The sequence below is a fragment of the Bubalus kerabau genome, chromosome 5 (assembly GCF_029407905.1).
Source record: "Bubalus kerabau isolate K-KA32 ecotype Philippines breed swamp buffalo chromosome 5, PCC_UOA_SB_1v2, whole genome shotgun sequence".
Taxonomy (NCBI): Eukaryota; Metazoa; Chordata; class Mammalia; order Artiodactyla; family Bovidae; genus Bubalus; species Bubalus kerabau.
The window spans coordinates 135,746,535-135,766,636 of record NC_073628.1 but is presented as its reverse complement, the minus strand read 5'-3'; the positions used below and the strand labels follow the sequence as shown (position 1 = coordinate 135,766,636).

The window sequence follows — 20,102 nt, the reverse complement described above, 5'->3', positions numbered from 1 at the left end:
CCGGGAGCCTGGTCTGCCTGTGAGACAGGACCATGCCTCCCAGCCCCAGCAGTGACTCTCAAGGCCCTTCCCGGCGGCCACCCTGGCCCCATGCTGAGGAGGCGTTGTGTCGGCCGGTCTGCCCTGTGCCTCAGGGGCCCTGTTTGCAAGGTTGGGGCTCTCAGGATGACCAGGAGAAAGGGAAGGAGGCGGCTGCTGGAACGGAGGGATGTGAGCACACTCAGGCTGCACGGGGTCTGGCAGGCGGTGGGAGGGGCCCCCAGAGCCAGCTGTGGAGAGGTCTGTGGTCAGACTCACTGAGGACGGCCCGCCTGCCCTCAGAGGATGGCTGGGGCTCTGGGTTCCCACGGGGAGGGGACTGGGTGGGAGGCTGGGAACCGGATCATGTCTGTGACGCCCCGGTGGTGGGAGAGGTGGGAGGATGGGGCGGTGGTGGGTGAGGCAGCCACACAGGGCCCCCCACCCCAGCAGGACACGGTGCCTGCCTGGGCTGCGGCCTGGGAGCTGTCCAGCACGGAGCCTGCTGAAAGCAGCAGTGCCTGGCCCGCAGGGGCCTCAGGGGGGTCGGGCTCTCCCCGGGGCCCCTGCCCCATCCCTGCCCCCGAGGTTGAGGCGAGCACAGGGGGCAGGCCTGGGATGGCGGGTCTCTGCTCCTTCTCCGGGAGACTGCCTGGGTCGGGGAGGGAGGACCGTGTGTGCAGTCAGCACGGCAAAGGGCGAGGTCTCTGCTCTGCTCCCCCCAGGGAGGCCCCGGGAGAGGGCGGCCCCCACGCCCCCAGGCTCACCGTGAGACCAGCCCGGGAGTGGCCCTGGGCCCACCACACAGTTGGGGACCCAGGTTGCTTCTGCTGTGAAGGGAGGGTGACGGTGTCTGCTTCCCAGGTTGTGTGAAGCCAAGCTGGGCTCATGTAAGTGCTGTGCTGGGAGCCGGGGGCGGGGGCCTTGCTCTTCCTCCTCTGAATGGTGAGCCTAGTCCAGTGGCCCACACCCCCCAGTGCTGGGCTGGTGGTGAGGGTCCTTTCCCATCATTCTGAGGCTGCAGGTGGGATTGAAGGCCGTGCCCCCTGGGGAAGGGGTCTGTGATGAGAGGAAGGGTGCGGAAGGGGTGATGAGGAGGCAGTGTGGACCCCCACAGCCTGCCTGCTGCCCAGACCCCCGGGGTTGGCCCCACGACCCACCTTCCCCCCTCCAACACACACACCCAGTCCTTAGCCTGGAGCTTCTGGGTGAGCCTCCATGCAGACCACAGCCTCTCATACAACCACCAACGTACCCCAGGGGCCTCCAGTTGAGCCCAAGGGGACAATACTGAGACCCCTTCCCGCAGGGCCCTCCCCTCCCTGCAGCTTGGGAAGCTGTGCCTGCGCCCCACCTGCTGCCAGCGCTGTGGGAATGCTTCCCGGCCTGCGTCCTCCACAGCCGCCTCTCATGTCTTGCCTCCCATGGCACCCCAGGCCCAGGGCGGGGAGGCATCTTCCCTGACCCGGCTTCCTGGGCCCAGGAGACCCCCGCCGCATGGTCTGGACAAGGAGCGGGGCCCAGCCCGCCGGGCCCTGGGCATCTCTGTTCCACCAGCAGGGCAGGGCCGCCTTCTCCAGGAGCCATGGGCACTGAGAGCCAGCTGTGGGGTGCTGCCGGGGCCCCCGGGGGCTTCTGGATGGTTCGACACCCGGGCCGAACAAGAGGGTGTGGAGAGGCCAGCTGGAGGAAGACAGGATGCTGTGCGGCGGGGACAGGCCGGAGGCGCGGCCGGCAGGCGGCGGGAGTGAGTTGGAGTTCTCGTGGGCCCCGGGGGCTTGGTTTAATTGCACGGAGGGGTCACAGTCAGAGCGGGTTCAGCCAGGCCCTCTGCCCTCAGTGAGGACATGATAAGTGGGCAGCAGTGGGGCCGGGGACCAGGCCTCCATCCTTCTGATAAACAAGTGGCCAGAACTGGGGCCCTGGCACAGGGTGCGGGATCAGGAAAAGCCCGCAGGAACCACGGAGCTGACTGGACGTCTTTGGCCTGGAATCGGGGGCCTGACTGCAGCTCTGTGACCCGGGACCCAAACCCCAAGTTCGCCGAGTGTTGGGGTGGCAGAAGCAAAGGCCACGGGTGAGGGCGGGCACCTGCCGTCAGGAGGCCGGCTCCGTGCACTCCCCCGGCTCAGTGACGGGAAGGCGGGAGGTGCGGTGTCTCTCTGGGGCTCATCCTGGGGCCGGCAGAACCCCTGGAGGTAGTCGTGCCCGTGGTCTCCCTGGGACTGGTGGCCGTCGTCACGTGGGGCGTCAGAAGCAGGGGGGCTCTGCCCCTGAGAAGACCATCTGCACCCACTCTTGGCATCGGGGCTTTGGTGGCCCCCTCAACCACAAGGAGAATGCGAGGATCTCTGCGCCAGCCGGCAGCCTCCTGCCTGCCCTGGGGCCTCCGGGGCGTGCTCCCTGGGGTGGGGGCTTCTGGGAAGACAATGTCACAGTGCTCTTGGGTCCCACATGCAGGGTCCCCTGAAAGTGGCCTCATCTTCACATCCAGCCCAGTCCCTCTGGCCGGAAGGGGGCTCCTTTCCCGAGGCTGTGTTCAGTGGGAACAGAGAGCAGAGGATGTGTATGCAGAGTCCATAAGCCAGCCCGCCTCAGCCTGCACGCTGGGACAAGGGGCACGGAGCACAAAGTGAGCTTCTAGGGCTTCTCTCCCCAAACCCGCGTCTGTCAGAACGCAGTGCCCTCCCGTGAGCTGGGGTCTCGGGCATGCTCCCTGGCTGTGACCCCTATTCAGGGCTACTCGTGTGACTGCTCAGCAAGAGACTGGGCTGAGGGACAGAGGGAGGATGGGCGTGTGTTGTAAACAAGGAGAGAGATTTAGTGCATTTTCAGCAGCACAGTCATCTCCAGGGAGACCCTGAGAGGGAAAAAGTTAACACTCTGTTTGGAAACAATTCTGCAGAGATGCAGGCCCCTCTCTGCTCCCCCTTGGTTCTGCCCATCGCCAAACCTTCTGTGCTCAGAGACAGGCTGAGTTCTGCTTCAGGCCAACCCTGGGCTCCAGACCAAGGGGGCAGCTCCAGCCAGGCTGTGTGCCCTGAGGGGGGAGCGTCTGGTCATCTGTGACTGTGGTCCCCTCATCCCGTAGCTCTTGGGGACTGAGACCCCATGGTCACCTCTACAAGTCTTAGCAATACGGAATGACCTCTGACTCCAGAGAGGAAAGCTCCAGGGGAGAGGCCGCCCCTTGCTCCTTTCTGTTATGATCACTGGGTTGTAGCTGCTTGGCAGGGGAGAGGCCGCCCCTTGCTCCTTTCTGTTATGATCACTGGGTTGTAGCTGGTTGGCAGTGCTGCGTTCGTTCCTGCTATACAGACCCCTCTCTGTCAGCACAGAGCGCTGAGCGGAGCTCCCCGCGCTCACAGCAGGTCTCCGTGGTTACCTGTTTTCTGCTGCTGTGCGTGTGTACTCAGTCATGTCCGACTTTCTGTGACCCTGTGGACTGCAGCCCTCCAGGCTCCTCTGTGCCTGGAATTCTCCCAGCAAGAATGCTGGAGCAGGTTGCCATTTCCTTCCCCAGGGCATCTTCCTGACCCAGGGATCGAGCCCACATCTCCTGCATCTCCTTCATTGGCAGGCGGATTCTTTACTGCTGTGCCACTGGGAAGCCTATCTATTTTATGCATAATACCAATTATATATATATATATACATATATATGTCAATCCCAGGCTCCCAATTCATCCGTGCCACCCCCTCTTTCTCCGCTTGGTATCTAAATGTTTGTTCTCTATGTCTGTGTCTCTATTTCTGCTTTGCATATAGGTTCATCTGTACCATTTTTCTAGATCCCACATTTATGCATTAATCTAAGATATTTTTCTTTCTGACTTACTTCACTCTATATGACAGTCTCTGCATCATCCATCCACGTCTCTGCAAATGGCATCATTTCATTCCTTTTTATGGATAATAGTCCATTGTGTGTGTGTCCCCTGTCTCCTTTATCCACCCCTCTATCAGTGGACCCCCAGGCTGCTTCCCTGACTTGGCTGTTGTAAATACTGCATGTCCCTTGCTCTTCCTGCTGCCCGTGACCTGCTCAGAATTGAGTGACAGCAGCCCAGATGCCTTCTCCTGGTCCCCTGGAGCATGGTGCAGACAGACTGGAGTTTGCAAAAGGAAATTTAAATTTTAAAAGCTAAGGGAAGCTAAGTGCAGTAGGGCACCTGGAACACAGAAAAAGACGTGGGTGGAAAGACTGGTGAACTCTGAGAAGAGTCTGTACTTCACTGAGCAGTTACGATCTGATGTCAAGTTTTTCCCTTTCACAAAAGTACCTGGTTATACAAGACTTCGGCACAAGGGCAGCTGGGCCAGGGGGCACGGAGACTTTGTCCTATCTCTGCAGCTTCTCAGTAAATCTGAAACTACTTCAAAATATGAACTGTGTTTTATAAACGGTGGAGGGAGGGACCAAAAAAGTGGACAAAGATGAGTCAGGAAATTCAAGAATAGTGAGGCTTAGCAGGTTTCGGAGTCGACCCCTCCTTCCTGGTTGGGGAGCAGAGAGCCCACCCGCGGCAGGGCCTCTGGAGCCACTTTGTCCTGAGAAGACCACCCCCCAGATCCCGTGGTCCTGACCTCAAGTCTGGCTCTGAAGCATCATTTCCCCCACCTCGCAGGAGGCCCACCCCTCCCAGGGCCTCTGCAGAAGTGAGTCCTCAAGCCTGCTTCTTCCTTCCCTCTTGTTAGGCTCTCAGGCCCCCAGCACCCTCCGCGCTCCCTGTCCTCGACAGACTGAAGCCCTGGTGGTCATGGTCACCGACCCCACCCAGTCCCAGGGAGTGAAGCAGGGAAATACATCGTTGATAAAAAAAATCCTACGTGGAGAGCCAAGACTTCAAACAGATCAACTTGAAGCTAAAGTGGGGAGGCCCACACCCCTTCCCACCCACTCACAGCAGCTGCAGTGGGACCCCTGCCCTTTGGAGGACAGAGTGCCACCCAGCTCGGGTACCAAGTGCCCCCCACCCCATCTGGGGCTCACGCCCGCCCTCCCCTCCCCCCTGAGGGAAGGGTCTCCGAGGGCCACTCCCTGGATCTCTTCTTGCCTCGGTGACCCCGGATCTCTTCTTGCCTCGGTGACCCCTCTTCTCCGTGTTTCCTCTCCGCGCAGGAGAAAAACGACGGGACACTGTCAGACCCAAGGCTGCTCTGTGCTTTCCGTGCTGCAGTTAACCCTTTTCTGAATTATCTTTTGTTGCCATGAAATTGCTTAGAAGCCTCAGGTGTGGGCCTGTGGCCAGGTCTCCCGAGCCCAGGCACTGCCCTCCGGCCCGGCCCCCACTGAGGGGGCAAGCCTGGCCCAGGCCCAGCGGAGGTGGGACCCTCAGAGCGGGCGTCGTTAGAAGTCAGGCTGGAAAGCACGGAGGGCTTCAGAGTGCGGGGGCTAGTGAGCTGCAGCCGGAGAGGCGCTGAATGAAGCAGCGTCTGCCTGAGTCGCCGTCTGCCCGCCTCTGGTCAGTTCGACGTGCAGCTGGTGAGCCAGTCTGTCCTCGGCTGTCACATTGCTCTCTGAGGACGGGAGGGACCAGGACGAGCAGATGGCAGCAGGGGGGTCAGGCTGGTCACCTGGAATCTCTAGAACTTTTATGGGCCCACAGGAGTTGTTCGCCAAGGTTCCACCAGCCCAGGTGACCCGCCCCCTTGAGTGCCTCTCCTGTACCTTGGGGTCGCCACAGACCATGCTGAGAGTCCTGTCTGAGAGGGAGCCCCACCTGGCCCTCTGCCTCGCAGTGCACATGCAGGGGCAGCAGGGTCCGTGCTCCCCGGGCCGCCGCGGCCACCCCGGGGCCGGCAGAGGATGCCGATCATCGCTCGGGAACTCGCCGATTGCTTTGTCTGCCAGGTGCCTGCACTCGCCCGCTCTCACCGCTCCGGGGCCACGTGTGACGCAGGTGCTAGGGAGGGCGCCCAGCACCCATGAGCCGTCCTTCCTGGAAGGACGACTGAAACTCTGCAGCCGTGGTCTCCACCCCCGAGGGCAGAGCTGGGCGTGGAGTCAGGAGTGATTCCCTGGCTTTTAGGGCATCTGGGGCACCCGCTGGGCGCTCAGGACAGGCACAGAGTCTCATGAACCTGCTGGGATCTGTCCTCCTGATGGCACCCTGAGGGACAGACTGTTTCAGGCGTGGACAGCTGGCCCCTAGAGAGGCTGGGGCTCAGACAGTGGGCCCATGAGTCTGGATGGGAGTGAGCTAGGCTGTCTCCTCTCCATGTCTCATGCTTTCAGTTCTGGTCATGATGCTAGTGATTAAGATAACAAGGAGCAGTTGGTCACAAAAGGCCCCTGCAGAAGCCACGTGTGAGACCACTGCCCACGCGCCCACTCCCGCTGGTCAGCGCTCATCAAGCTGGCCCTGGAGGTCAGGCTGCTGTTTCCATTTCACAGATGAGGAAACTGAAGCTCAGAGGCTTCAGTCTTTTGATGGCATCACATGCAGAGGAATGGGTGGAGTTGAGCTTCACATCCAAGTTTTCGACCGCAAGCCCTGCCCTTTCCGCTACACCACAGAGCCTTCCTGCGGCATTTCCCCGCTCTGATACTTAGGACCTTCTCTTTGTTGAAATCCCCATCCATCCTGCCGCAGTGTAAATACAGCTATGAAAATACATTACTGTGTGTTTGTTTTGTCTTGCTTTTACTGAGGGCATCAGAGCAAGCACACAGCATGGCCCAGCCCCGGAATGTTCCATGTTCTCTCTTCCTTGTCACCTGGTCCTTCGTCTGCTCCCCTCCCTGTGCCTGGTGCTCCCCCAGGGTGTTTCTCAACTCCCCACCTTCCCTCAGCATCCTTGCTGCTCCTTCAGACCTCAGCAGCCAATCCTGTACCTCCAGCATCTCGTTGCCAAGTAACAAGCTTCCTACATTGCGTTAGAATCTCCATGACAACAAGTATTGCCAAAAGAAAGAGAACAAGAAGTTAGGTGGTGGTTGGAGGAGGTGGTGAGACCTTGTGTTCTGGGACATCCACGCAGTGGTCACTTGCTTGCTCTCAGGGTCCCCAGAGAGGTCACAAACAGCCTGGACCAGAACCTAGGAGATGACAAGTCATGAGGCCGATGTCAGCGTGTGCGGCTGGAGGGTCTCCTCGGGGACGTTCGTTCCCTCAGGGTCCCAGGAGGAGAGTCACGGGCATTCGTTTACGTGGAGTGGGGCGGGGCCCGTGAGCACCTTTCTGTGGGCATTGCAGAAGGCAGCGGATGATGGAGGATTTTTCAATCGCTGCTCGAGGGAGAGAGTGGTGTGGGGAGGAAGTTAGGAAGCCTGGGCCCCCGGCCTGGAGCTCGCCCTGGCTTCTCCACCTGCCCATCCAAGGGCCTGACAGGTGGTTACCGTGGGGCTCAGCTCGAAAACCACCCAGATGAGAAGTTGGAGGGCAATCTCAGAAAGGGGAGGGACTGAAAAGAAAGGGGGGTGGGCCTGGGCCGGACAGGGCACCAAGGAGCAGCGGACCAGACCCTGGGGAGAGCAGGCCTGCCCCGCCTGCCATGCTGCCTGCGGGCCCGCCCTCAGCGCTCTCCCCACCCCCGCCCCCAGCGCACCAGAGGGCCCAGTCGCTGGTACTCCCCAAGGGAGGAAGGCGCCTCCCAGCCTCAGACCCAAACCCCCGAGGCCCAGCAGTGTTCAGGGGGCAGGCAGAGCAGACTGCCCACACGGTCTGCCCCCACGTTTTTGCCTCCAGCTCTGCCCCCCTGCTTGGCCTGACTACCTGAACGTGGTTGAAGCTCCAGGCCCCCCACAGAGGCTGCACCCACCCCCCGACCACGGTTGCACCAGGAGCTGGGGGAAGGGTGCTGAGAGTCAGACTGGGGAGACAGGCTGGATGTGGCTTTCAGAACAGCGTCTGCAGCGTGTGAATGAGTTCTCCTGTGACCCCACCTTGGACCTGGTAATCCCCTTTCCAGAAGTGCAGCCGGAAGCCATCATCCGAGGCCCCAGCAGAGCTGGCCTGGGTGTTCATCACAGCCTTACACAAAATGGTAGGAAACTGGAAACCTCCAAATGGTTAGTGACAGTGGGTGATGAGCCAGTTTTGTCTAATGCAGTCACAGAAGTTTATCAGTGATTCACAACAATGTTTCTGAAAATGTCTGAAGGTTTTTAAATGGAAAGTAAAAATGCTTACTACATAGTAAGTGAAAAGATGTAAAATGTATGTATAGTATCATCACAATTTTACGATGTCTATGGGTATAAGCATGAATTGTAAGGAGCCTGGAAGAAATCAAGACATGTAAGAAGGCCAGTGTCTGCTGGTAAGGTACATAGAGACAGGAATGGGCAGGGAAGCCTGGTGTGCTGCAGTCCATGGGGCTGCAAAGAGTTGGATAGGACTGAGCCGCTGAACAACAGCAGAAGGCCTGTAGGGGATAGACATTTTCCTCTTTGTATTTTTGTAGGTTTTTCCAAGTTTTTTCTAATGAGCATGTTACTTTTGTTATAAGAACTAACCTTTTAAAAGCACTCCCCTCGGGCTACCACATGAAGTATTTTTCATTCTGCTTTAGACTGAATGCTTATGTCCCCAAGTTCTTATGTTGAAATCCTAGCCTCAAGTGATGGTGGGAAGAGCTGGAGTCCTTGGTACGTGGTTAGGTCATGAATAGGATCAGTGTCCCCAGAAAGAGACCCCCAAGAGCCCCCTCACCCCAACCTCCATATGAGGACATAGTGAGAAGATGCTGTCCATGAGCTGGAAACAAAGGCCCCACCAGTTGCCCGATCTGCTGGCTCCTTAACCTTGAACTTCCAGCCTCCAGAACCATGAGGAATAAGCCCCACCCACTCCACCACCCCACCCCCATCTATGATATGCCATGAAAGCAGCCAGAATGTGCTAAGACACACATTATCTCATTTCATTTTTATAGCAGCTCAGTGATGTCGGTCCCTACCCCTCACCCCCCTGCCCCTGCCATTTTTCAGATGAAACAACCAAAGTTTGGAGAATTTAAGTGACTTTCCCAAAGCCACACAGTTTATAAATAGCAGAACCAGACCCTGAACAACACTCCAAAACAGTTATTAGAAGTTCAAGCTGTTGCCCAGGATGAGTGATCTGTGATCTGTGTGGCTGTGGGTTTCTGATCTGAGAGTGCGAAAGCGCACCCGCCTGCTCTCCATCCGCGCCCTCGGCTGGCCTGGGAGCCTCTGCTCTGCTGGTTGGGCAGCCCTGGTCCAGCTCCTGAGCTAGCCGTCTTGGGGGGACCCTGCCTGGAGCCCCTGTGCCAGGAGGAGTGGACAGTGGCGGGGGCCTGGGCCTGGGCAGGGCGGTGGCGGCTTCTCCAGGGTCTGCCCCCAAGTAGTGAGACAGGAAGAGGGGGTCCCCCTGCTCCCACCAACGCGGGTCTCCTGCAAGCTCGCTGGCCAGCCTGCTGGGCCTGGTGGGCCCTGGGGCGCCGAGCTCTGGGAACCTCACGGCTCTGGGGCCGTCCTGTGAGACCGGGTTGGGGGGATCCATGGAGGAGGGGAACCTCTCCTGCAGCCCTGGCCCCTCCTTTGTGTGTGACTCCTGCACGGATGTGCTGCTGCTGGGAAGGGGGTGGTCTCGACGTGGGGGCATCATCAGCAGGAGTGACCGGAGCATGGTCAGTGTGGCCCAGAGGGGGACTAGGACATGCTCTGCACAGGGTGGCCGGTGCCCCCCCGCCCCGACTACTCTGGAGGACAGCGGCCCGGAGCCTGACTCCCCACCCCCGACTTCGCCCCACCTCCCAGATGGCACTGCTGAGGCCTGTGCATGAACAGCACTGGAGTCCGGGCACAGGGCTAATCCTGGGCCGCCACCAACACCCCACACCTGCCTTCGCTCTCCCCTCGAGGTTTCTGCTTGGGTAACCGGCCCAAGGCCTCGTGCCTTGGCAGGAGGCCTGACGGCACCTCACAGGGGGTCTCCCTGGTGGGTTTGTGTCCCGCCCCTCCAAAGGCCTCGGTGTCGCTGGTGTTCACACCAGGTACCAGCCCACACTGCGGGTGCAGGGTCTCCAGTGGTGGGCTTTCAGAGAGGCCCGGAGTCCCCCAGACCCCGCCTGCCCCAGCCTGGTGGCCCTGGACCTCGGGGCCTGGAGCAGTAAGTGGGCGTGTTGGGTGACGTCGCCTGTATCCGCCTGACTGGACAGGCAGCCCTGGGCCTGGGGCTGAGAGCAGAGTGGGAGGGGGAGGTTGGCCGGGACCGTGGTGGGCCAGCTCATGGCTGGGGCGGGCATGGGACTGTGCGGCTCCAGTTCCCAGGGGCCTTGGGCGTGCCTCCCCCAGGCTCCTCTCACATCTGCTGTGCAACCCCTCTGGAAGGCAGGCCTCTGGCAACCAACCGACACAGAGGGCATGACGCAGGAGGGAGGAGGGATAGGGTGAAGCAGGGCGGTCAGTCATGGGCCCCTCCCAGGGCCTGGCACCTGCAGCCTCTTGACTCAGACTCCCGGCACCCATCTGCGGGGCTGCCGCTGCTGGGAGCCTCCCCATGGGGTCTTGGCGCGGGGCTGCGAGTGCTGAGTGGGGCTGCGAGTGCATGGGCCCCCGCTGGCTCAGTGCCTCTGCCCCCCAGATTGGTGGGGCAGTTTTAAGTCATGGATTTTCACTGGCACAAAGTCATTTCTTTTGGCTGATTGGTTGAAAAGGAGCCGAGGGTCCTGGCAGTAGAGCCGTCTGTGGGGACCAGGTCAGTGGGACGCGCCACCCCAACATACACACACCCTCAGCTGCGGCTCAGGGCAGCTGTGCTCAGGGGCCTCTCTCTCAGAGGCCAGGGAAACAGCCCCCCAGTGGGGACTACATGTCCTCTGAGCGGGGCACAGCCTTCTCCGCTGGGGCCAGACTCAGTTGACTGTTCCGTCTGGTTTGCTGGAGCCCAAAGCCGGGTATGGAGGCCAAGGGGGTGGGGGTGGCCCGAGATCCTGTCCCGCAGCCTGCCCACAGCTCAGGTCTCCAGTCACCTCTGTCCTGACAGGCTGACAGAGTTTAGAGGCTGGCCAGGAAAGGGAAACGTTTAGTAAACCCTTATCGCAGGCCTGTCCTCAGCCCTGGGAACCCCCTGCCCAGTCTCGGGTCCCTCGAGGAGGAGAGTATGGGGCATGAGTGGGGGCACCAGGCCCTGCTGTCTCCCTACTGTGTCTTGGCACAAGCCACGTGGCGCTGGGCCTGCCTGTGCGGGACTGAACCTCGGACGCTGAGGTCTGAGCCATGGCTGCGGTGCTCAGTGGTCCGGGGCCCTGCTCAGGGGTGGTCAGCCCGTTGCCTCTGCTGGTCAGGGTGTGGCTCAGCCCTGTGCCCGAGGCCAAGTTCAGCAGCTCAGGCCGCATCTGTGATCATCCCCAGGACACATTTCTGCGTCTGGGGCCATTCCCATGGCCGTGTGTCAGGGCCCTGCCCTCATACCACGACTAGAAATCACAATTTTCCAGGAGATAGTAACCTTGATAGTAGCCGATATTAACTGACTTAATTGCATCTCTTCAATTCTCATGAAGCCCTTGGTTTTTGCTGTGTTCCAGCTAACCGTATGCCTTCATGAACGTCTTGTTCGAGCCTTTGGCCGCTGCTTCCAGGGGGTGTTGCTCTTGATCCATGTGGTAAAGCCCCCTGGGCCTCACCGGGTGGCGAGTGTGCTTGCAGTATACTGGTGACCTGAACCTGGGCAAGTGCTTTCCTGTCCCCCAGGGACTTTAATTCTGCACGCTCCAACCTCTCAGCGTCTTCCTTCAGGATCCCTGCCTTCAGTGCGATGCTGTAAAGGCTTTTCCCACAACTGGGTTCTGCTAATTGTTGCGTGATTCACTTTCTACACAGAGCCTTTCCTCTGAAGTTGACTGTGTGTCTTCATAGCTGACTTCAAATTTCCTTTGAAATGAAAGTGATTAATTGATCTATTAATTCATTCATTAGCATGCTGGGGAGGATACGGGAGACAGGGGGTGACTCACAGATCGGGGTCCAGGACAGAAGGACAGGTGCTGGTGGCAGGGGCTGCCTAGAGGGCTCCGCCTTTATCTCAGGGTGGGACCCTCGTCTCTGAGGCCAGAGGAGTGGGCGGAGCAACGGTTGCCTGGGGCAGGAGGTGGGTAGGGAAAAGGCTAGAGAAGAAGGCTGTGGGCTGGGTGCCCATGTCTCCAGGGACACATGGGTGGGCACAGCAGGAAGGAGCCAGGAGAAGGGCAGTGATGCCAGGCAGGTGCAAGCCGGGCAGCGGGAGCCTGGCCAGGACAGGTGCGGGCGGGCTGTGACTGCAGGGCTGCCTGCCAGCGGGCCAGTGAAACCTGGAGCTGACGCCCCGTGGCCATGTCCAAGGGAAGGTGGGTGTCAGGCAGAGAGGCCGCAGCAGGAGCCAGCCGGGGGCAGGGAGTTGGTTCCCCGGGGGCAGAGCATTCTGGACTCGAGAAGAGACTGAGGCGGGTGGTGCCTGCCCCATCTGGGGACAGGCGCCGGGACAAGCATAAACCACCCGATCGCACAGCACACCTCAGTGCACGGCACTTTCTCCTGAGTTTGCAAGAGGCAGAGGGTCCTCCCTGAGCCGGGTGGGCAGCCAGGACACGACTGAGGGGCGCCGGTGCCCCCAGGACAGGGCCTAACGGTCTCCCGTCCTCTCTCCACAGCTCAGTAGCCCTGCCGCAGGCCCACCGGCCATGGACAGGACAGCCAGCCTGAGCACCGCAGGCCGCCCCCAGCACACCTCCGCCATCCCCGTGCCCCGCGCTGCCTCGCAGAGCAGGACCCAGACCCCAGTGGCATCACCCCAGCTGCGGCCGCGCCAGGCCGGCCTGGCCCTGAGCCCCCAGCGGGCAGTCTCCCCAAGACTGGGCAAGGCCGGCGGCCCTTCCAGGGGCTCGTCCCCTAAGGCCCCCTGGGGGAGAGGCTCCCCCAAGGCCACGGGGGCACCAAGAGAGCTGTCTGAGGGGGCAAGAGCTCCCACTGGCTCCCCCTGGAGCAGCCCCCGCACAGCCCCCAAGGCGGCCCTGGCCAGCCGGGCCAGGTCAAGAAGAGCTGGAGAGACACGGGGCACCCCGGGGCAGAAGAGGGGGGCCCAGGAGGGGACTGTGACCCGCCAGACCCGCAGCAGGAGCCCCTCCTGGGCCAGCTCCCATGGAGACACTCAGATACCGGGGACTCCTGAAGCTCAAAAGCCGTCCAACCACCCAGGGAAAGACCAGAGAGACGTTCCCGGCACAAGTTCCGGGATGCCCGGGCCTTTGGAGCCTGAACCACAGGTGGCTTCGGGGCCTCCCTCCCCGTCCTGCAGCCCTGTGCAGAGCCCACGCCCGGCCCCGGGGGCCGTCAGCTTTGGCTCAGCCCACACGCATGGCCAGCCCGTCACGGCCACCGTGGCCCCTTTCCAGTACAGGTAAGCTGCGGGGGGCGGCGCGGGGATGGAGCCTGGACTCGGGGGCCCATGGAGGGGAGGGGCTGGTGGAGAGAACGGAAGGTGGAGGGGAGCGTGGGGGTGGGGGTGGGACCCTAAGGGGGCGCCCAGACCCAACTCTGAGCACGCCACGAGACACAGGCCCAGAGGGGTGCCCCCAGCATGCTCACTTCTTCAAGGACAGGTGTCAGGGTGTCACACGGCTCATGCAGCCAGCTACAGCCTGACCCAATTCACCTGGGCCAGTCACCGCTGAGCAAGGCCTTCCCTCCATGGTCGTGAAATCCCCGCAGACCCCCAGGAGCCCCCAGGCTGCCCGCTCTCTACGCTTCCCAAGCTGCCCATGTGCATCCCTGGGGGGCCAGCTTCTGATGTGGTTGGCACCTTCAGTGGGGGCCGAGCCACCCTTCACCCCAGCACAGCCAACAAGCCAAGCTGCCGGCCCTCTTCAGACGCTGCAAGTGAAGCTCAGAGACGTGCTTCCGTCGTCTGTCCTTCCTTAACAAAAACATATACCTCTTGTCTGAAACGGCCACTATTAAATAAGCAGAGTTCTGATTACCAAGTGTGGCACAGTTTCGAGATGCTTGAATGCAAATGAAGTGCTTTCCCTGACTAAGCGGACTTCCTGGGGTTTTCCTCTGGGCTGATTCCAGGACGAGCTCTCCCCCAGTTTGGGTCGAGAAGCCCCCTGGATGCTGGGTCCCCCGGGTGGGAGCAGCTGGGTTGGAGGAGGAGAGCGCACATTCACGTGAAGCCAGAAGTGTGGCTTGACCCCTGGAAAGTCTTGGGCGCCCCTGCTCCACGTAACAGACATGGGCCGGGACAGGGGTACGCCCCTCTCACCTCATGCCCAGCCTTCTGCAGGGCGCTGCACTCAGTTACGGACTCCACGGTCTAAAAGGGCATTGGTGCAAGGAAAGCACACTGAGAGGAAGCCTGCCAGGGCGGTGAGGGACCCAAAGAGGCCCTGAAGGGTGTGCCGGCGAGGAAGCAGTCTGCCCTGGAGAAGGGTGGCGAGGCGAGCGAGGGCTGCTCTGAGGAACGTGCAGGCTTGTCGTGTGTGTGAATTAGACGCACCTGGTGCGGCTCCAAAGCGCTAAGTCCGTGTCACAGTGTCTACAAGTTAGCAAGAACTTTCCAGCAACCGAAGAGGCTCAGATTATCCACCCAGCAAGTGTCCCATGGGGACCCCGCCCCTGGGGGCACCCCAGCGTGGCCCGCGTGCCCCCCCGCCCCCGTGAGCTTCTGGACTTGATTCTCAAAGTGGTCAGGGCCCGTTCTGGGACTGGTCCCTGCCTGTGAGCTGCTTCCCTGTGACTCTGGGGCCTGTGTCTCCTCCCAGACTGGCTTCGCACCAATCCATCTTTGGGGAAACGTGTCTCTGACTCCACGGTTCCAGATTTTACATTATCTACCCTTCAGACCTCCTGGCAGATGTGGAATCTGACATTTTCCAAAGAGGCCAGCTCTTTTTCCTCTGAACATCTCCGTCAGAACTAAACAGACATTTTCCTCCGCTTAGGACACCATTGTGTCCTGACGCCTCAGCAGGGATCTTCACGTCCCACCTCTCAGACCGTTTCAGGCCTGTGTTGGCGTTAGCGTTAGGAGGGTTGTGGTTCAAAAGGCAGCCTGGGACCGAGGACGCCCCACGGGCTATGCGGGGCCGCAGGCCCCTCCTGGGCAGTGTGGGCTGTGCCCCGAGGGCGTGTCTGCGCCTGCGCCCAGGGCTCACAGACACAGCTTCCACAGAGACCTCCCCACGCCCCGCAGCTGGCCTCTGCACAGCTTCAGCCTGCCTGGTCTCAGAGGGCTCAGCTTCCCTGACCCCAGGCCCCTCCTGCTCCTCCAGGGAATGAAGCGGCAGTGTTTCCTCCTGCCTCCTTGGGAGATGTCCTTTCCCCACAGCCCGGGCAGCCACCCCAGACACGCAGGACAGACACGGCAGAGACGCCTCTGTCTGCTCTGCAAACTCTAGTCCTGCTCATCTGCTTCCCGCGTCCCTGTCCTCACCCTTCTCTGTTCCACAAAGAGCCCAGGCCTGAGGCTGAGGGTTAGGGTGAGGGTTTAGGAGGGTGCGATAGTGTCTCGAGGGTCAGGCATGGGTTTTCTTTTCTCGGGTTCAACTTCCAACCAATGTCCCGCATAGACGGTGCCATCCATTCCAGCTGGGATCACTGGGGGATGCAGGGCCTGGCTGTGTGGGGTGGAGGAGGTGAAAGGGTGCCGCTCCTGAAGTCAGAGCACTGAGGCTGCCCAGCCCCACTGCCTGGGGTGGGCGCCCTGCCCCGTGCGCCCCCTCTCGCCCTTGCTCACAAGAACAGTGACAATCGGTGTAACAGCCAGGTACTCCTATTCACTGCCCTGGCCCCTGCCCGCTGGGTCGGGGTGCTCAGCTGTGTTGGGTGTGTGTGTGTGGTGTGTGTGTGTCTGTGTATGGTGTGTCTGTGCTCTGTGTGTGTGTGCGTGTGTGTGGTGTATGTGTGGGGGTGTATGTATGTGTGTGTGTAAGTGTGGTGTATGTGATGTGTGTGTCTGTATGTGGTGTATGTGATGTGTGATGTGTGTGGGTGTGTGTGTGTGGTGTGTTGTGTGGTGTGCGTGTGTGCTGTGTGTGTGGTGTATGTGTGGGGCTGTATGTATGTGTGTGTAAGTGTGGTGTATGTGATGTGTGGTGTGGTGTGGTGTGTGTGTGTGTGTGTGTGTGTGTGTGGTGGTCCTCATCCCTCGCCTAGTAATGTCCCACTGCCTTCTCACCGGTAGGCTGCGCCCCCTCTGGAAAAAGCCAGGTTTAAGCTCATTGTTGCATAGACATCTCACCGCCGGCAGCACACAGTAACTGCTCCCAGCAAGGTTGGGCCCCCCTGCTCCCTCTGAGCCCGCCCTGTCCCCCGTGTGGGGCCTGCAGACCCTTGAGGGCCGGGTCGCCTGCGGGAGTTTGCCGGCCAGCAAACGCCCCCACAGCCCTGGACTCTCAGGCGGGTCTGGGCCTGGAGGGCATCTCCTTGGCCCCGGACCCAGTGAGGCGGGGAGAGAGGAGGTCCCTCAGATCTCTGACCCACTCCGGCCACCCCAGAGCTGGGAACGGTCAAGCCTGGAGGGGGAGGCAGCCCCCGTCCCACGGCCCAGGCCAGCCATCGGTTTTTCCTTCTGCTCATACGCCCTGCCAGCCCCTCAAGCTGCCAAAGGGCCCATTTAGCTGGAGACACTGCCGGGCAGGGGGCGGCTGGGAGAGGCGGGTAATTGCCTTTAATAAAAGCTCTCGGAGCCTTTGTTCCCGGCAGGACCGTACCCGGGGGTTGTGCTAGCTGGTGCTTGGAGACCCGCCCTTCCTCCCTGCCTCCAGGATGGGCCCAGAGAAGACTGCGCCCTCGGGGGTCACAGAGACCCAGCTGGGTCCCCCCACCCCCTGCTCCATCCTCCTCACCCCTGAGCTCTCGGGAGGGGTCAGCGGCCTCCAGCTCAGAGCGCAGCCCTCCCGCGGGTGCACAGGGCAGCCCGGGGGCAGGGACCTGGCAGGACACAGGCCCCCAGGCCAGGGTTACTCGGAGTCCCTCTGCCCCGGGGTTATTCACGGTCCAGGGACTCGGGGACTCTGAAGGGTGACTGGCGTCAGGCGGGCCCCTGCCCTCAGGTGCCCCTGGCCTAAGTAACTCTGGCAAAAAGGCCTGCTGCCCACCCCGGGGGCGTATATGCCCATCGGGGGTCCCAGCCCTGGGCGGGGCACAGCAAAAGGGAAGGCCCGAGCTCCGAGGGGAGACGCTGGAGGCCAGCGCAAGTGGCCGTGAGTGACCCCGTTCTCTGTCCTGCAGGGTCCAGGCCGACCCGGAGCCGGGGCCCCTCAGGCAGGGCAGCTGGGCCTCTGACGGCTACTCCAGCCCCCCTGGGGGCGCTGAGGAGAAACTCTCGAGCCTGGGTAAGTGCTCCGGGGCGGGGCTCCCTCCAGGGGCGGGGCTCCTTCCGGGGGCGGGGCTCCCTCCAGGGGCGGGGCTCCTTCCGGGGGCGGGGCTCCCTCCAGGGGCGTGGCTCCCTCCAGGGGCGGGGCTCCTTCCGGGGGCGGGGCTCCCTCCAGGGGCGGGGCTCCCTCCGGGGGCGGGGCTCCTTCCGGGGGCGGGGCTCCCTCCGGGGGCGGGGCTCCTTCCGGGGGCCGGGCTCCCTCTAGGGGCGAGAGGTCAGAGTGCAGCGGGGACTAGAGAAGCCCCGCTCCCTGGCCCCAGAGGCCCTTGGGCGTTAGGACGCGGTGACCGGGAGACCGTGCGGACTGTGTCTACGTCAGAGCTGCCAGTGTAATGGCTTCCTCATGCTTGTGCCACACAGCCAGGGCGTGGCATCGCCAGCCCAGGAGTGGGGAGAGGACTCCCTGGCTACATCTGGGAGCCCCAGGCTGCTCGGCCAGAAGGCCCCTCACCAGCTCGAGCTGCCGTGTCTGGTGGAGGGCAGGCGGGGTTCTCCACGGTACGAGGTGCAGGGCAGCTTTGCGAGGTGGGCTTCACAAAGAGAAGACTCCCCTTCACAAAGGAAGAGAGCCCCCCACCTCCTGCAAGCCTCCTGGGCAGCGGGCAAGTCTCTCCGCCTTGCGGTCAGTGTCCACCTCGGCCAAGGACACCCCAGGCTCTTTGATGGGTGGGATGGGCAGAGATTTGGGGCCTGCTTATGCTTTGTGAGGGGCCTGTACTCTGAGCCTGAAGAAACGGAGATGAGAGGAAGGGAAGGGAGTTCGTAGGGCCGCACTCACTCGTCACTGCTCTTGTTCAACCAACAAACCATCAGGCCGCTCTGTGCAGCAGGGAGACGCTTTCCATGACGACGTGCCGCCAAGCAGGGTGCTGGGCGCTTCCTTTGTTTGTCCCAAGTGGGTCGACCGCCAGCTGCTCCTTCCACGTGTGCCCCGGGCAGTGTGGGGGTGTCCATGCCAGTGCCCCGGCCCTCCGCACACCACCGGTTGTGCCAGGGAGATCCGGCGCTGGTCCCATCTGCTGACACGCCCCTTTGTTGCTGTCACGCGGACATTGCCTGAGTCTCCATTGGATCTTACTTTGGGAAGCCGGGGCTGGGGTCCCCAGCGCCCGCATATGAGGCCACGTGGGAGAGGACCAGGAGGGTCACCCCAAGATCAGCACAGGTGATTACTTCCACTTCACGCGTGTGCAGGTACTGAGCGGGCAGGGAGTGGCAGGGTCTGCTCTCATCCCCCCGCTGTGCGTCCTCGTGTCACTGGGGCACGAGCCTCTGCCCGCCGGCCTCTCCCTTGAGGCTGATTTGCATTTCTCCTCCCTCTCTTGTTGAGCTGACTCCATCTTTAAGCCACACTCAGTTGTTCACACCTTGTGGATTTAGGAGAGAAAACCCCAGATCTGGTGCTTCCTCCCAGGGCAGGAGGGGCTGGAACACCGCCTTGGGGCTCCCAGGCAGCCACGTGCCACCCTCCACCGACTCTCCCAGGATCCTCTGGCCGGCTCTGGGTCTCCAGGCTGCAGAGGCCTTGGGCTCAAGGGCGCTGAGGGTCACAGCCCTAACAGATGGTGTATGCATGCTAAGTCACTTCTGTCGTGTCCGACTCTTTGCGAGTCCATGGACTGTGTCCTGCCAGGCTCCTCTGTCCATGGGATTCTCCAGGGAAGAATACTAGAGTGGGTTGCCATTTCCTCTCCAGGGGATCTTCCCCACACAGGGATCGAACCCACATCTCTTTACATCTCCTGCATTGGCAGGCAGGTTCTTTAGCACTAGCGCTATCTGGGAAGCCCTTACGGACAATGAGGCTACCCTAACGGACGGTAGCCTCACCCAAATGTGATCTCATTTTCTCCAGGAAGAGAGGCTCAGGGAGGGAGGGTAACCTGCTCAAAGTGGCGTCTGTGGTTCACGAGCAGCTGAGCTGAGACCAGGACTGCTGCTTCAACTCCCCAGACCGCGGGAGGGCCAAATGCTGGTGACAGCTGCTGCTTCCTGGGCATCTCCTCTGTGCAGGGCACAGCACCAGGCGCTGCCCACGGAGCCCCTCGTAAGCACGTGACACAGGCTTCGCCGTGGGCCTGCTGCCCTGCTGCAGGCAGGGGGCTCAGAGAGGTTCTGCAAAGAGCTTGTCTGAGGATGCACAGCAAGGGCTGTCCGGGACTGGAGTCTGGGCCCCGCCTGCTCGTGTGCCGGGCTCAGCTGGGCTTTCCTCACCTCCGCTGGTGGGACAGTCCCCCCACCCCCCGGCCCCGGCCCCAGCCCAGCCCGAATGCCACTGGCTCTGCATCCCAAGCCTGTTTTGTTTGCACTAGGCTAACCCCGCTTCCCACCCGCCTTCCCACCCTCTGGGGACTTTGAGGCCGGGCGTGTGTCCCAGCCATCTGTGAAGAGAGGATGCACAGACAATCGACGGGAAGCACAGCCCATGCTCCAGGCAGGCAGTGTGGGCTGTGGTCTCAGGGGCAGGGCTTCCATGGGGCCGGAGGGATGTGGAGGTGGGGACCCAGGGCCCCGCTGGGCATCGCGGCCTTGCCTTCACTGGCTGTGCAGCCTTGGGCTGGTTCCTGGCCTCCCTGTGCCTCCGTGATGACACCCGCGCCTGCTTCCGAGGGCTTCATGGGGCTAAAAAGCACCTGCACAGGCGAAGCCCTGAGAAGCTTTGCCCAGCACACAGAGCCGCTCAGCGCGTGCTGACCTGCTGCTTCGGCTTGGTGGGGCAGACTAGGGGTGGGGGGGGTGTGCTCCTAAGGTGCCCACCTT

At 61.5% G+C, this 20,102-nt stretch overlaps 1 protein-coding gene across 2 annotated transcripts in view; it reads left to right on the top strand.

The window, feature by feature from the left end:
- Positions 1 to 20,102, top strand: part of NAV1 (neuron navigator 1) — a 192,002-nt gene that overhangs the window by 43,054 nt on the left and 128,846 nt on the right. For both annotated transcript variants that reach the window (XM_055583228.1, XM_055583227.1), the window contains exons 2-3: positions 12,619 to 13,364; positions 17,198 to 17,301. In XM_055583228.1, the coding sequence (XP_055439203.1) occupies positions 12,649 to 13,364; positions 17,198 to 17,301 (820 nt within the window). In that variant the 5' untranslated portion in view covers positions 12,619 to 12,648. The remainder of the gene's footprint in view (positions 1 to 12,618; positions 13,365 to 17,197; positions 17,302 to 20,102) is intronic.